The following is a 15,527-nucleotide window of genomic DNA, read 5'->3' as shown; positions in this document are numbered from 1 at the left end:
ATACTTTTCTCTCTTCTTTAAAGTATCCCCATGGCAGGTAGTTTCTGAAACAGGTAATCATAGGGATCTTCATTAATTAGAAGTGCTGCATGGCAATTAAAAGAGGTAACAGATCTGTTGTGTGTATAATGATCAGAATTCCATCTTGAGTGACTGCCACAGTTTAAGAGGCATATTGAAAATGATAGCCTCATGAGATTGATTTATTGTAATGTTAAGAACAGAAGCCCACATTTGTCAAATGTTCCCTGTATGTCACAGGAATCACAACAAAAATTACATGCATCATCTCATTTAATTCACTCATCAGTCTTACATTGCAGGGAATATTTACTATTCCCATTGTAGAGGAGAGGTATCTGCAGTGAGGAGAGGTTAAATAACTTTGTCAAGGTCACACCAAAAGTGATTTGGTGGAGCAAAATTCTATTCTAGGACAGCTGACTCCAGATGCCATTTTATACATCACATCTCTATCCTTTAGTATGGGACAGTTACATATCAAAAATACTTGTCATAAAAGGAACATATTAATAATGATAATAATAGCTATCATTTATTGAGATCCTGCTGTGCACAAAGGCATTTCTAAACCTCACAAAGAAGGCAATAGAAGTAACCATATTTTTAGAAATAAAACAAATAAGGCACTTCAGTGTCAACTATGACATGGATAGGAAGCATCAAGTCATAGAATTAAAGTGGTGAGAATCCACATCTTGATAAGTGTCAGAGCTATTTGAATGAAGAAATTATGGAGACTATCAAAGTACAGTTACTAAATGACTTGAACTGTTTTGGAAAGGTCATATCATAGAAGAAATTGGTTTATGTCCACAGCCTAAAATGGAATTAAAACCAGTGAGTAGGAGACAAAAAGAGACTTCTGCTAAATTTCAAGAAGGCTAAATAATTACATTTAAAAAGGAAATGGGCTCCCACTTGACTTAGTGAATGACTGACATTGGAAAGACTTAATAGAGGGTGAAGTTTGTCCACCTAAAAGTGGAATCAGGAGGTGCTGACTAGTTCAGGTGCCAGTTGGAGGTTCACTGAACATTGCTTTTGCCTCCTTCTCCAGCAGACATACCAGCTCCATGGAAGCAGGAAACAACACAGAAGTAACAGAATTCCTCCTCCTGGGCCTCTCAGAGGATCCTGAACTTCAACCCCTTCTCTTTGGAGTGTTTCTGTCCATGTACCTGGTCACGGTGCTTGGGAACCTCCTCATCTTGACCATCATCTCTGACTCCCACCTCCACACTCCCACGTATTTCTTCCTCTCCAACCTGTCTTTTCTTGACATTGGCTTCACCTCGACCACTGTCCCGAAGATGCTGGTGAACATCCAGGCACAGAGAAAAGACATCTCCTACATAGGATGCTTCACTCAGGTCTATTTTTTTAATGGTTTTTGCTTTACTGGAAGGTTTTCTCCTGACTGTCATGGCCTATGACCTATTTGTGGCCATCTGCCACCCACTGCACTACATGGTCATCATGAACCCACACCTCTGTGGCCTCCTGGTTCTGATGTGCTGGTTTATCACTTTCTGGGTCTCCCTGCTTCATATTCTACTGTTGAGGCAGCTGACCTTCTGTATAGGCACTGAAATTCCACATTTCTTCTGTGAATTGGCTCAGGTTCTCAAGGTGAGTTGCTCTGACACCCTCATCAATAACATTGTCTTATATGCGGCCTCTGCCCTCTTGGGTGTGTTTCCTTTCACTGGGATCTTCTTCTCTTACTCTCAACTTGTCTCTTCTATAATGAGAATTTCCTCTGCAAGAGGAAAATATAAAGCATTTTCCACCTGTGGATCTCATCTCTCTGTAGTCTCCTTGTCATATGGGACAGGCCTGTGCATCTACTTAAGTTACACTGTGACAAATTCTTCTCACAGCAATTCGATCACCTCAGTGATGTACACCATGGTCACCCCCATACTGAACCCCATCATCTACAGACTGAGGAACAAGGATGTGAAGGGGGCCCTGGGAAGGCTCCTCAGCCGAGCTGCCCCTTGTCTCTGATGGGTCACTGGCATCAGGACAAAGTGGATATGGTGGACTCAAAAAGCAAATATTACGTATTTAATGCCCTGGTTCTTTTTCTCCCCTAAAAGACAACGTCATTTCTTCTACTCCAGAAGCACCTATGACTCTGTTTTTATTTGTTTTTGTGTTAGTTTCTCTTCAACAACCTCGTCAGCAATTCCTTTGTGATTTTTCTACCTTATTTGCAGCCCATAAACTTTTATCTTTGGTCAGCTTTCTCACAGGCATTCCTGACGTTGCCAACATTCGATCTGAATACTTATTTTATCGTTTACCCCAAAAATTGTCTTCTCAAATATTGATATCTTCACTTTAAATTGGTTGTGTTTTTGTTTTTCCTAGAAGAAATGCAATGAAAATCATACAACAGTCATGACCAAAGTGCTGGCCATATCAAGACTCTTCTTGTTGCTTTACCTGTATAATTTTGAATTATCCCGACAACATTTCTTTGAGATTTTTTTTCTCTTTTACTGCATTTTTCAGGGAAAGAGGTTGAAAGTGGGCTGGACTCTAATCTGGAAACCTGACGGTGAGTCCACACCCTAACTCTGGTATTGTACTTTTCATGAAAACAGTTATGTGATTTTTCAACTTCAAGGGTAGAAATATAGATTTGAAAGCTAGTTTCTGCAGGAGATTTATAGTAATATATTGCATAGGATAACTCTGAGATATGGCTTCACTCTTTGCCTTCCATCCTGCTCTCTTCCTTTCTTCCTCTTCTTTCATGTGTTATTGGACCGTTATTTCTCATCATTGCACTTTTAGGATACACCCAAAGATCCAAAAGCACATAATAGTGAATACAATAGAGTAAGACTTTTTCTCTCCAGTGGTTTGTTAGGGGGGAAGATACTCTCTGGAGGTGCCATCAGGAATGATAGTTACACACTTGTGGAATGCATTAAGAACTTAACAACAATAAACAAACACATAGGGACAGAGATTGGATTGGTGGTTACCAGAGGGAAAAGGGGGAGGGAGGAGGGTGAAAGGGATAATTTGGTACATGTGTGTGGTGATGGGTTGTAATTAGTATTTTGGTGGTGAACATGATGTAATCTATGCAGAAATAGAAGTACAATGATGTACACCTGAAATTTTTACAATGTTATAAACCAATGTTACTGCAATAAACAAAAAATTTAAAAAAATATATTACATAAAAAAAAAGAACTTAGTTCACTTTTTGAGAAGAATATTGATAGAACTGAGTCTACAGTGAAAGGTGGAGAATTAGAACCTGTCAGCATTTCTCCCATGTTCCCTGGGATCTTTTCACCATCTCCATTGCAGGATTGCCTAACTGTCAATGGTTCACAGTAGGTGAAACTTACTTTTCCTAGTGCATGATGGCAGAAGTAACAGGAGATTATGACCACCAGAAACAGCTCTTGATGGAGAGCTTTGGGGTATAATATCTCCTTCACACCTTTTATGGGGCAATTTTGAAGTTTGGATTTTGTGCCACTTTCCGTGATTTCCCTACAGGACGAAAACTCTGCTCAGTTATTGTGGGATCTGACTTGAGGTAAACTTTATTGGATGCATTTTCTTCCCTATATCGCTTCTCTCTCTAACCCATGTTCCATGTTCTCCTCTCCTTCCCATAAGGAGCTTGCACACGAATCCTAAGCTTGGTGTCTGCTTCTGTGGGAAAAAAACAAAACAAGAGCAAAATGAAATAAGTCAGAGGGAGAAGGTCAAATACTGCATGATTTCCTTCATAAGTAGTAGATAATAACAACAATAAACAAACACATAGGGACAGAGATTGGATTGGTGGTTACCAGAGGGGAAGGGGGGAGGGAGGAGGGTGAAAGGGATAATTCGGTACATGTGTGTGGTGATGGGTTGTAATTAGTATTTTGGTGGTGAACATGATGTAATCTATGCAGAAATAGAAATACAATGATGTACACCTGAAATTTTTACAATGTTATAAACCAATGTTACTGCAATAAACAAAAAATTAAAAAAAAAAAACAAGAGATACAGGCTGTGAAGGGTATCAAAACAATATCATGAATGGAACTTCGGGTTTTTGGGAAAAGAAAAAATAAATAAACCAGGAATTGTGTATCTAGTAAGATCTTCATATTACTAAAAACTCTTAATTTGTTAGTGAGGAAAAATTTATTTTATAGGCTTCAATTCACTTTGATTAAATTAAGTTTAATCCAGTGTTATTTTTTGTCTACTGTATACAAGTTGAAGAGAGGACCAGTGAGGTAGCCATGATTGCCACACAGAGTCGTGAACCTAATAATTCTGGGGTGCAACAGAGCATGTTGAAATCAAAGGAAAAGTGTTCAATCACCTCGAGTAATTTCGGAGAAAACTTTACAAAATTGATTTTACAGACTCACTGATATGTAATTAACATACCATGAAATTTGCCCATTGAAAATATAAATTTAGTAATTTCAATAGGGCCGGCCCCATGGCTTAGCGGTTAAGTGCACGCGCTCCGCTGCTGGCGGCCTGGGTTTGGATCCTGGGCGCGCACTGACGCACCGCTTCTCCGGCCATGCTGAGGCCGCGTCCCACATACAACAACTAGAAGGATGTGCAGCTGTGACATACAACTATCTGCTGGTGCTTTGGGGGAAAATAAATAAATAAAATTATTAAAAACTTCCCACATAGAAAAAAAAATTTCAACAAATTTAGATTTATGCAACCATCATCATAATTCAGTTTTAGAACATTTGTGTCATCCCAAAAAGTTCCCTTGTGCCCATATACACTTAATTCCCACTCACACCTCCATCCCAGACAACCACTTATCTCTTTCTGTCTCTGTAAATTGGTCTTTTGTAGAAATTTTATATAAATGGAATCATACAATATGTGATCTTTTGTATCTGGCTTCTTTCCTTTAGCATAATTGTTTTGAGGGTCATCCCTGTGGACACACGTATCAGTGTTTTGTTCCTTATAATTGCAGAATAGTATTCAAATGTGTGGATATACCATATTCTGTTTATCCACTAACCAGTTGCAGTTTGGGTTATTATGATCATTTGCGTACATGTCTCTGTGTTGACATGTGTTTTTATTTCTCTTGGGTAGATAATGTGGAGTATAATTACTGGACTATATTGTAAATTTATGTTTGTTATTTAAGAAACTGTCAAAATGTTTTCAAAGTGGCTTCACTATTTTACATTTTCATCAGCACTGGATGAAGGTTCCAGTTTTTCCACATCTTTGCCAACACTTGAGATTCAGGAAAAACTTCTAATGGGCGAATGTACTTGAGCATTGGGTGACAAGTAATAAATGGAAATTTAATTTGAGAATGAGTTTGGGTTGGAAGAAGAGAGGATAAGACAGTGGGACCTAGAGGAACAAGGAACCACACGCACATAAGTATGGAGAAATTCAAGAGTAAGGCATTACAGGAAGAAGTATGGAACTTATGACTGATTTGTTAGAAATAAGCCTAGATATGCAGATGGAGGGCAGATTATTGAGAGTCTAATTTGAGATATTAATGCTTTTAAAAACAATTGAGCACCAGCGCCATGATGTAATCATATATATAATATGAGGAATTTAGGGTTTCTCTGAGTGGGAGAAGTTGGAAGCAGAAGGAACAGTTAGGAGGCTGTGGAAGTAGTCCAGGGGAGAGAGAATGGGGACCGAACTAAGCCAGTGGCAAGAAGAGAGGCAGATTTTAGAAGAGAGGTATATCATTTTCCTATTGCTACCGTAACAAATTACCATAAGTTGAGTGGCTTAAAACAACAAACATTTATTATCTTACAGTTTTGGAAATCAGAAGTCTAATATGTATCAGCAAGGCTACTTTCTTTTTGGAGACTCTAGAGGAAAATCTGTTTATTTCCCTTTTCCATATTCTAGAGGCTCCCTGCATTCCTTGGCTTGTGGTTCCTTCTTCTATCTTCAAAGTCAACAGTAGAGCATCTTCAAATCTCTCTGTAGCCATCCTGGCTTCCTCTAATAAGGACCCCTGTAATGACATTGAGCCCACCCAGATAATTCAGGATAAATTTCCCAACATCTCCAGATCTTTAACTTCATTACACATGCAAAGTACCTTTCATCATCTAAGGTAGCACATTCACCAATGCTGGAGATTAGTGCATGGGCGTCTTTGGGAAGCTATTGTTCACCTTGCCATGGGAGAAGTATGTGAGTCAGAATTTGCCAGAAATTGATCAGTAAGGCTTTGAGCTAAGAAGATAGAGGGCCTGTCATGGCACTTTTTGATGATTTTCATAGATGATTTTCATCTCACAGTCCTGGCTCATGTAAATATAATTGTGGACTATTCAGGTTTGCTTTGTTGACAAGTGATAGGAACGAATTTCCTGATTAACCTGTTTATAGCTGAACAGAGGCTCAGATGGACTCTGGCACAACTGGACACAGGGGCAGAAACACTACAAATATTTCCTTTCACATTATCATTTTTATTTTCTCAGCCTGACTACTTGCAAATGGAAAGAGATGCAGAAATCAGCAGCTCTCACAACTCACACCTCACCTCGTTTTTTAGTAGTTTCACTATTAGAGAGAAACTGGATTTATTTTAGCTTCTCATGTGAAAAAGAAATCTCAGCAATGGATTTTGATTGACACAATCATGTGCTCTTTCCACCTTGGACCAGTCAACCGTGGTCAGGAGATAATGTCACTGGCAGCCCCTTCAGAACCACATTTGTTTATTCAATTTATCAAAACTATTCTTACTGTGTATTTTCTATGTGTCAGTCATTATTTTTAGGTTAAACTCCACAGGATAAAGAAGATCAAGACTGTGGGGAAATAGGCTGTAATGATATAAATGATGGTCTCAATAAAACTCATTGAGAAAATTACATTTGTGAAGGCAGTGAATGACTGAGGTGAGTGCATATCTGAAGAAAGAGTGCCCTAGGTAGACTGTAAGGTTAATATAAAGACACTGAGGTGGGAGGTTTCTGGGGAAGTTTGACTGCAGCATAGAGAGTGAGGGGGTGCATAGCAGAAGAGAAGAACAGGTATAGGGGCTGATCACGTAAGACTTTCTCTGCCATTGAAGGACTTTTGCTTTCATTTAATCTGAGTGACGTGGGGAGGCGTTGCTGGGTTTTGAAGGGACACATGACATGATCTGACTTGGAATTTTAAAAGATCATTCTGGCTACTGAGTTGAGAATGGATTGTAGTATTTGGGAAATTTGATTGGAGCTTACAGCAGCAAACCAGCTGAGTTATAGGAGGATAGGACCCAGGGTGGGGCGTGGTAGTGTAAGTGTTGATAAGTGGTCAGTTGGGCCAAGAGGATTTGTTGTCAGGCAGGATATGGGTGTGAGAGAAAAAGTGGAGACAAGAAAGACTCCAGGTTTGGGGCCTGAACAACTGAAAGAGTGGAATTGTATTAATTGAGATAGGAGGGCTATGGGTGGAGCAAATTTGGAAAGAAAGGGGACATCAGAAGTTCAGGTTTTGAAATGTCAAAAATGAGATATACCAAAGGATAAATATTTTATGATTCAACTTATGTCAAATGACTGCAGTCAGCAAATTCATAGAGGCAGAAACTAGAATAGAGATTACCAGGGGCTAGGGGGAGAGAGGATCAGGGAGTTAAATGTTTAATGGGGACAAAGTTTCATTTGGGGATGATGAAAAAGATCTGGAGATGCATGGTGGTGATGGTTGGACATAATGTGAATGTAGTTAATGCCACAGAGCTATACACTTAAAATAGGTAAAATGATAAGTTTCATGTTATGTATATTTTACCATAATAAAAAACAAAGGAGATGTTTGTTTGACATCCCATTGGAAACTGGAGTTTGGTAGAGAGGGCTGTACTGGAGGTGAAAATTGGAGCATCATAGACATAGAGGCAGTATTTGAGGCTAGCAAGCTGGTTGAGATCACCAAAGGAGCAAGTGTAAATATGCAGAAGGACCAAAGGCAGAGCTCTGGGATGCTCTGGGAGGAGTAAACTGCAAAGGAGACTGAGTAGGAGAGAACAGAGAGGTAGCAGGAAACTAGGAGAGCTGGTGTACTGAAAGCCTAGTGGAGAAAGACTATCAGTGAAAGGCTGGGGCAAAGAGAGAAACAATTCTTCTCAAGAGGAAAAGGTGTGAAGGGTATATCCTCTCTCAGAAAGGGCCAGAGTTGTGCTCTGCAAAGAGAGACAACATCTGGTGAGAGGAACTTTAGGTTTTGTTGAACATGTGGCATTCCCAACACCGTGGATTTTGGGCAGCGTTCCAGGTATTGTCAGAACGGTTCCGTGAAGGTTTTATGCAGCAGTATTTTAGATGATTTTTCTAGTCTCTTCCAGTAACCACCAAGTTTCTATAATCAGGTAGGAAACATACATAGGAGACAGCCCTGGTGATCTCTGTCTTTGTTTTGTATCTCTTCCTATATCCGTGATGCCATCAGAAAGAGCTAGTGTATCCTAGTAAGTGCCAGAGGTGGGGTGGGGGAGGGGAGATGTAAACAGTAAAGGAGAAGCTTTTATTAAATCAGAGTACTAGGGACACAAAAAGTGTTTCTCAAAGTGTCTCTAGACCAGTAGCACCAGCATGCCCTGTGAGCTTGTTAGACATGCAAATTCTTGTCCTTCATCTCAGATCTACTAAATCAGAAACTCCAGGGACAGGCCCAGCCATTTGTGTTTAATAAGCCATCCAGGTGGATCTCATGTATGGCTAACATTTGAAAACAATTGTCTTAGGGGTTTTATTGAAATACATGATGAAGGACCCACACCAGGCGGCATCATCAGAGATCTCAGGGCCCTCCACCTTCAAAATGTTATCTAATAAAAATGATACATTTGTCTTTGACTTTACAACGCTTATGTCCCCTTTCTTTTTTCATCTTATGCATTTGTTTCCATTATCAGAATAATATTATATACTTATGGTTCATAGCAGCAATCTTTGCATGCTCATTAGTTGTCCTTTCTTAATGATTCCATGTTCAATTGAATGTTAGCTCTCGTTGAAAAATCCACATTATTTATCATTTGAAAGATACATCCTTATTTTCCTACTCAAAGAGCCTGCACTCCACTCATACACATGTGCACACTACCATTTGCAGCAATGGCTGTTAAAAATTATCAATTACATTTTGATTCCTATGGAATTTGCCAGATTTTGTATTGATATATTTACAAAATAAATTAATGTAAATAGCTTTCCTAAAGCTGAAGCATATTTAGATTCCTGGGATAAAAATTATTGACCCATGGTGTATTGTTCTTTAACATATTGATCAGTAGGTTGAAGTTCAATGGGATTTTGCTGTGTCTCTGGAAGTGTTACACCTTTACGAGTCAAGACCTCTAAACCTGCAGAGGCCAGAGGTGTGGAGAGAAGCACAAACTCCCTAAATGGCTTTCTGTGAGAGATGTTAGATGGGGTTCCTTCTACTTTCAACCCTTGATTTCTGGACCCATGTATGCTCTAATTGACATTACAGCACATTACAATTGTCATTGATTTAGGGTGTAGACTGCAACATGTGAATTATGTAGTGAGTACTTCCTGAGTATTCAAATGCCTGCATGAAATATGACCATTCTCTTTGAAATTTAATGACTTTCTATGTCTGCCATTAATTTTTTTTTTACCTCTCTTATACTCAATATTCTGTTTAGGCTATGTATTACTTCTGTCCTCTTTTTCCCTGTCAAATTTTATATATGATATATACTTGCCACCTATATTTCCTCAGTACTCACTCTTCAACCCACTCTATCTGGATGATTTCTTACCCTTCCCCTCTATGTAGATGTAAGAAATGGAGCCCTCCCTAATTTCAACAAAGGCCTCAATGTCACCAGCAAATGTCAAGGGATATTTTTCAGTCCTCACTTGGTTAGTCCTTTCAACAAAACAAAAACTGTTAACCACTCTGCTTTTCCTCAGAAAGGACCTCTTTCTCTCCACAACATTGTGGACACCAAGTGATCCATAAAATCTCCCATGATTTTTCAAGGGAAGAACATCACAGGTTTGGTTCCTGTAGAAATTAAAATTTCTTTAGGGGATAGTTTATAATATTTAAGTCAAATCAAAGAAGGAAACGTCTTTCCTTGAAGGAAATAAACTCATTTCCCCACTTTGCTGCTTGTGCGGCCACAACATTGGCTGAAAATTTTCCCCACTCCTATCTTTACACCCCAAAGGAGCTCAATTGTTTTGAGTGAGGAGAGTCAATACAATAATTTATTTAATGAGAAGCTCTGAGAATTCAACCTTCAGAGACTTGAAACTTTAAACATGTTTCATTTGACCCTTACCTATAATTCTCTGATCCCAGTCAAATGCAAAACCAACTGGGCTTCCCAGGGGCAGACCTCAGAAAACAGAAAGCCTCAGTGTTAACCATCAGAGAAGGTCAGTGTATCGAGTGAGGGCTGGTGGAGTAAGAAGGAAAGAGGAGAGAAAGTGGATACTGTGTTTTGCCTCTAGAGTAATAGGTCTGGAACTGTCCTATGTTTATTTAGTCTACAATGGTGAAGTCTCTGTACTTTGAGGGTACTTTAGTTTCCACTGGATCCAGTCTTTTGCAGCTCTTGTTTTGTTTGCTTCTCTCTCTTTTATGAATCTAGATCCTTTCTCCAATAAGAGTTGTTTTCTGGAGAGTCTTCACCTCTTCTCTACTCTTTCTCGTAAATTGTAATTTCCTGTTGGACTTCCTGTGTCCAACTGTTTATTCACTGACTACTCACTGGAGATCTATTATGCACCAGGTATTTTCTATTTTTATTCCTTATGTCATTGGAGTTTTCTATTATATTCCCTATTTTTGCAGCAAATACAACTCACTGATGGCAATTAATAGTTCTGTATTGATTGTTGTTCTTTCACCTCAGTGTCCACAGTGTCATCTAGAAATAATGTAATTATTTCTGATATTCGGTACTCAGCCCAGTTTCCTTTTCTCATTTTACCAATCTCTTTAAATGTTCAGGAAACTATCATGTGATTGAAGTTGGAGTAGACTGCCTTGGTCTGTTCATGAATTTACACAAATACTTTCGTGTTTTAATGTACGTGATCCTGTTGGCTGTAGTTATAAAACAACCATTCTGTATTGGGTAAGAAATTGTCCTTGGTTTCCTCATTTAGTAAGAGACTCTGTCCTGGCTCCTGGCTACTAAGTACACTAATGGCTGTTACATTTCCTCAAATGCATTTGCTACTGTGATAATGGTTATGATTTCTCTTCATTGACCTATTTTTGTGATGAATGGTGTAAACTAATATCATAGTATTAAACCATCTTCCCGTTCCTAGAATATATATTACTCATTCATGATACATTATTCTCTTAAAATAGATGTGAATGCATTATACTTAACTTTACTATTCAATTTTGTGTCTACATTCAGGCATATGTAAGTTTGAAGCTTGACTCTCCCTCTCTGTTCTCCATCTCACTGGCCTCTCAAATCCCTTCCATTCCCAAGCTCTCCAACCCACAAGGAAACTGTGAATTCTGTTCTCTGAGCCCCAAGTGCTTGCCTTATTCCCACCTGGATAACAATTACCCATCCTTCCTCTCACAGCTCAAATGTTCATGTTTCAGATAAGCCTTTTCCACCTACCTCCCCAGACTAAATTGTTCCTCAATAACTTTTCTTTCTCTTCAATTACCTAGCATTCTCTAGGCATTCAACAACACTGACCTTTTTCAGTCATGGAGAATGTAAACATTTATTATCAAATCTTAAATTTGCCTTTCAATCTTTAGGAGGATTTTATTTAGAGAAGCTTTGAGTATTTGTTATCAAATCTATCAACCATATCTTTCTTGAAATTAACTGCACCTATTTTTAATATAACACACCCTCACTTCTGAGCATGTACACATGAGCAAACATGCTCACACCTGCTTTGAACATTATTTTAATGGTTTTGTGATTTGTTCCCTTTCTTATATATGTAGTTCACATGCTCTTTCCTCTCCTTGGGAGAGTTCACCTGGCGGGAAGTCTCTGAAAGGGGAGCCACAGGGATATTCACTAAACAGAAGTGCTGCATGGTCGTCGAAAGAGGTAACAGAACTATTCTGTTTATAATGGTCAGAATTCCATCCTTGATGACTGCCTTAGTTTAAAGGGAATATAGAGAAATGGTGGCCATGCAAGACACATTTCTTGTGATGTTAAGAACAGAAGCTCACCTTTTGTCAAGTGTCCACTGTATGTCACAGGAACCACACTAGCAAATTACATGCATCAGGGGCTGGCCCGGTGTCATAGTAGTTAACATCGCACATTCCACTTCATCCACCCAGTGTTCACTGGTTTGGATCCTGGGGGCGGACCTACTCACCACTCATCAATCTGTGCTGAGGCGGGATCCCACATAGAAGAGCTACAACTCTACAACTATGATACACAACTATGTACTAGGGCTTTGGGGAGAAAAAAGGAAAAAAAAGAAGATTGGCAAAAGATGTTAGTGCAAGGGCAATATTCCTCAAAAAAACAAAAACAAAAAACAAAACTACATGCATCATCTCGTTTAATTCACCCATCAGATTTGTAATGTAGGGAATATTTACTGCTCCCGTTGTATAGGGGAGGTATCTGCAGCTAAGAGAGATTAAAGAACTTGCTCAAGGTCTCACAGATAGTAAATTGGTGGACCAAAATTCTATTCCAGGAAGTCTGATCAAGATCCTATTTTCTAGGATAGAACTACCATATGATCCAGCTATTCCACTGCTGGATATTTATCCAAAGAACTTGAAAACACCATTGCATAAAGATACATGCACCCCTGTGTTCATTGCAGCGTTATGCACAATAGCCAAGACTTGGAAGCAACCTAAGTGCCCATCAAGGGACGAATGTATAAAGAAGATGTGGTATATATACACAATGGAATACTACTCAGCCATAAGAAATGATGAAATCCAGCCATTTGTGACAACATGGATGGACATTGAGGGTATTATGCAAAGCGAAATAAGTCAGAGGGAGAAGGTCAAATACCATATGATTTCCTTCATTAAGTAGTAGATAATAACAACAATAAACAAACACATAAAGACAGAGATTGGATTGGTGGTTACCAGAGGAGAAGGGGGGGAGGGGGAGGGCAAAAGGGATAATTCGGCACGTGTGTGGTGATGGGTTGTAATTAGTATTTGGGTGGTGAACATGATGTAATCTGTGCAGAAATAGCAGTATAATGATGTACACCTGAAATTTATACAATGTTATAAACTAATGTTACTGCAATAAATAAAAAATTAAAAAAATAAAAAAAAAGATCCTACTTTCTAAATCAAATCTCTATACAGTACTTTGGTAGAGTTGTATATCAATAATAATTGCCATACAAGGAACAGATTAATAATATGATGGCTGTCATTTTTCAAGATTCGACTGTGCATAAAGGTATTCCTAAACTTTTGAAAAAGATAATAGCAATAAGCATATTTCAAGAAAGAAAAATAATAATACACATGAGGGTTAACTGTGACATCAATAAGAAGCATCAGGTCACAGTATTGAGGTTGTTTGAGTTGAAAAACCATGTCTTAATCATTACTATATAGTTATTAGAAAGACGCAACTATGGGCATTACTAAAGAAAAGACCTGAAATGACTTCAATTATGTTGTAAGCGTCATATCAAAGAAGGAATTGGTTCATGTCCATAGATTTGCATAAGACAGTTAGAACCAGTGAGTAGAAGACAAAAAGAGAGAGATTTCTGCTATATTAAAGAAAGTCTGAATGATCACACATAATTAAAATGGAAATAGGCTACCACTTGACTGAGTGAATTGCTGTTATTGGAAGGACTCAACAGAGGGTGAAGTTTGTCTATCAAAAGGTGGAATCAAGAGATGCTGACTAGCTGATGTGCCAGTTGAATGTTCATTGAAGCTTGTTTTTGCCTCCTTCTCCAGAACACGCACCAGCTCCATGGAAGCAGGAAACCACACAGAAGTATCAGAATTCCTCCTCTTGGGTCTCTCAGAGGATCCTGAACTGCAACCCCTGCTCTTTGGAGTGTTCCTGTCCATGTACCTGGTTACTGTGCTTGGGAACCTGTTCATCATCTTGGCCATCAGCTCTGACTCCCAGCTCCACACCCCCATGTACTTCTTCCTCTCCAACCTGTCATTCATAGACATCTGCTTCATCTCCACCACCATCCCGAAGATGCTACTGAACATCCAGACACAGAGAAAAGACATCTCCTACATAGGGTGTCTCACTCAGGTGTATTTCTTTACGATATTTCTTGGACTTGACAATTTCCTCCTGACCATGATGGCTTATGACCGGTTTGTGGCCATATGCCACCCCCTGCACTACACAGTCATCATGAACCCTCACCTGTGTGGCCTCCTGGTTCTGATGTCTTGGCTCATCATTTCCTGGGTCTCCCTGTTTCATATTCTACTGATGATGAGACTGACCTTCTGTATAGGCACTGAAATCCCACATTTCTTCTGTGAACTGTCTCAGGTTCTCAAATCAGCCTGCTCTGACACCCTCATTAACAACATCTTCTTGTGTGTGGCCACTGCTCTGCTGGGTGTGTTTCCACTCACGGGAATCCTTTTTTCTTACTCACAGATTGTCTCCTCCTTAATGAGGATGGTCTCCATTGAGGGCAAGTATAAAGCATTTTCCACCTGTGGGTCTCACCTGTCTGTCGTCTCCTTGTTCTATGGGACAGGACTGTGGGTCTACCTGAGTCCTGCTGTAACCCATTCTTCCCAGAGAAGCTCAATCGCCTCAGTGATGTACGCCGTGGCCACCCCCATGCTGAACCCCTTCATCTACAGCCTGAGAAACAAGGATGTGAAGGGAGCCCTGGGAAGACTCCTCAGCCGGACAGCCTCTTGTCTGTGATGGGTCACTGGCCTCAGAACTTAGTGGACACTCTGGGTCCCAAGACAAATGTTGCATCTTTAAATCTCCTGTTTCTTTTCCCTCCCCAAAGATATGCTTGATTTCTTCAATTCTCAAATTCCCCTTTAATGTTTTTTTGTTTGTTTTTTTGTGAGGAACATTAGCCGTGAGCTAACATCTATTGCCAATCCTCCTCCTTGTTTTTTTCCCTTTTTCTCCCCAAAGCCCCAGTAGATAATTGTATGTCATAGTTGCACATCCTTCTAGTGGCTGTATTTGGGATGCCGCCTCAGCATGGCCGGACAAGCAGTGCGTTGGTGCGCGCCCGGGATCCAAACCCTGACCCCCAGTAGCAGAGCGCGCGCACTTAACCGCTAAGCCACGGGCCGGCTCCCTAATTTGTTTTTGCATTCGTTTCTCTTCAACAACATCCTCAGTAAATTCTCTTTGACTTTTCTTGTTTATACACTGTCCATAACATTCTATGTTGTTCAACTATCTTTCAGTCATTCTTAAGATTTCTCACTTTAGACTTGAAACACTTATCATATGAAGTGCTGACATGGTTTTCCCCAAAACAATCCTCTCAAAT

General features: G+C 39.5%; 1 protein-coding gene and 1 pseudogene across 1 annotated transcript; both read left to right on the top strand.

Moving 5' to 3' along the window:
• Positions 1 to 1,097: 1,097 nt before the first annotated feature.
• On the top strand, positions 1,098 to 2,034 carry LOC131394605 (olfactory receptor 7D4-like; annotated as a pseudogene).
• An 11,962-nt stretch (positions 2,035 to 13,996) lies between these two features.
• On the top strand, positions 13,997 to 14,935 carry LOC131394604 (olfactory receptor 7D4-like). Its single transcript, XM_058525993.1, has one exon. The coding sequence runs from the start codon at positions 13,997 to 13,999 to the stop codon at positions 14,933 to 14,935; it is 939 nt and encodes a 312-aa protein (XP_058381976.1).
• The last annotated feature ends 592 nt before the right edge of the window (positions 14,936 to 15,527 follow it).

The sequence above is a fragment of the Diceros bicornis genome, chromosome 30 (genome assembly GCF_020826845.1).
Source record: "Diceros bicornis minor isolate mBicDic1 chromosome 30, mDicBic1.mat.cur, whole genome shotgun sequence".
NCBI lineage: Eukaryota > Metazoa > Chordata > Mammalia > Perissodactyla > Rhinocerotidae > Diceros > Diceros bicornis.
Note: the sequence above shows the minus strand (reverse complement) of the source record. Positions and strands in the feature narration are given on the sequence as shown.

Bases quoted from the DNA above. Each gene is read 5' to 3' on its own strand.
- LOC131394604 (XM_058525993.1), top strand. From the start codon at position 13,997: ATGGAAGCAGGAAACCACACAGAAGTATCAGAATTCCTCCTCTTGGGT.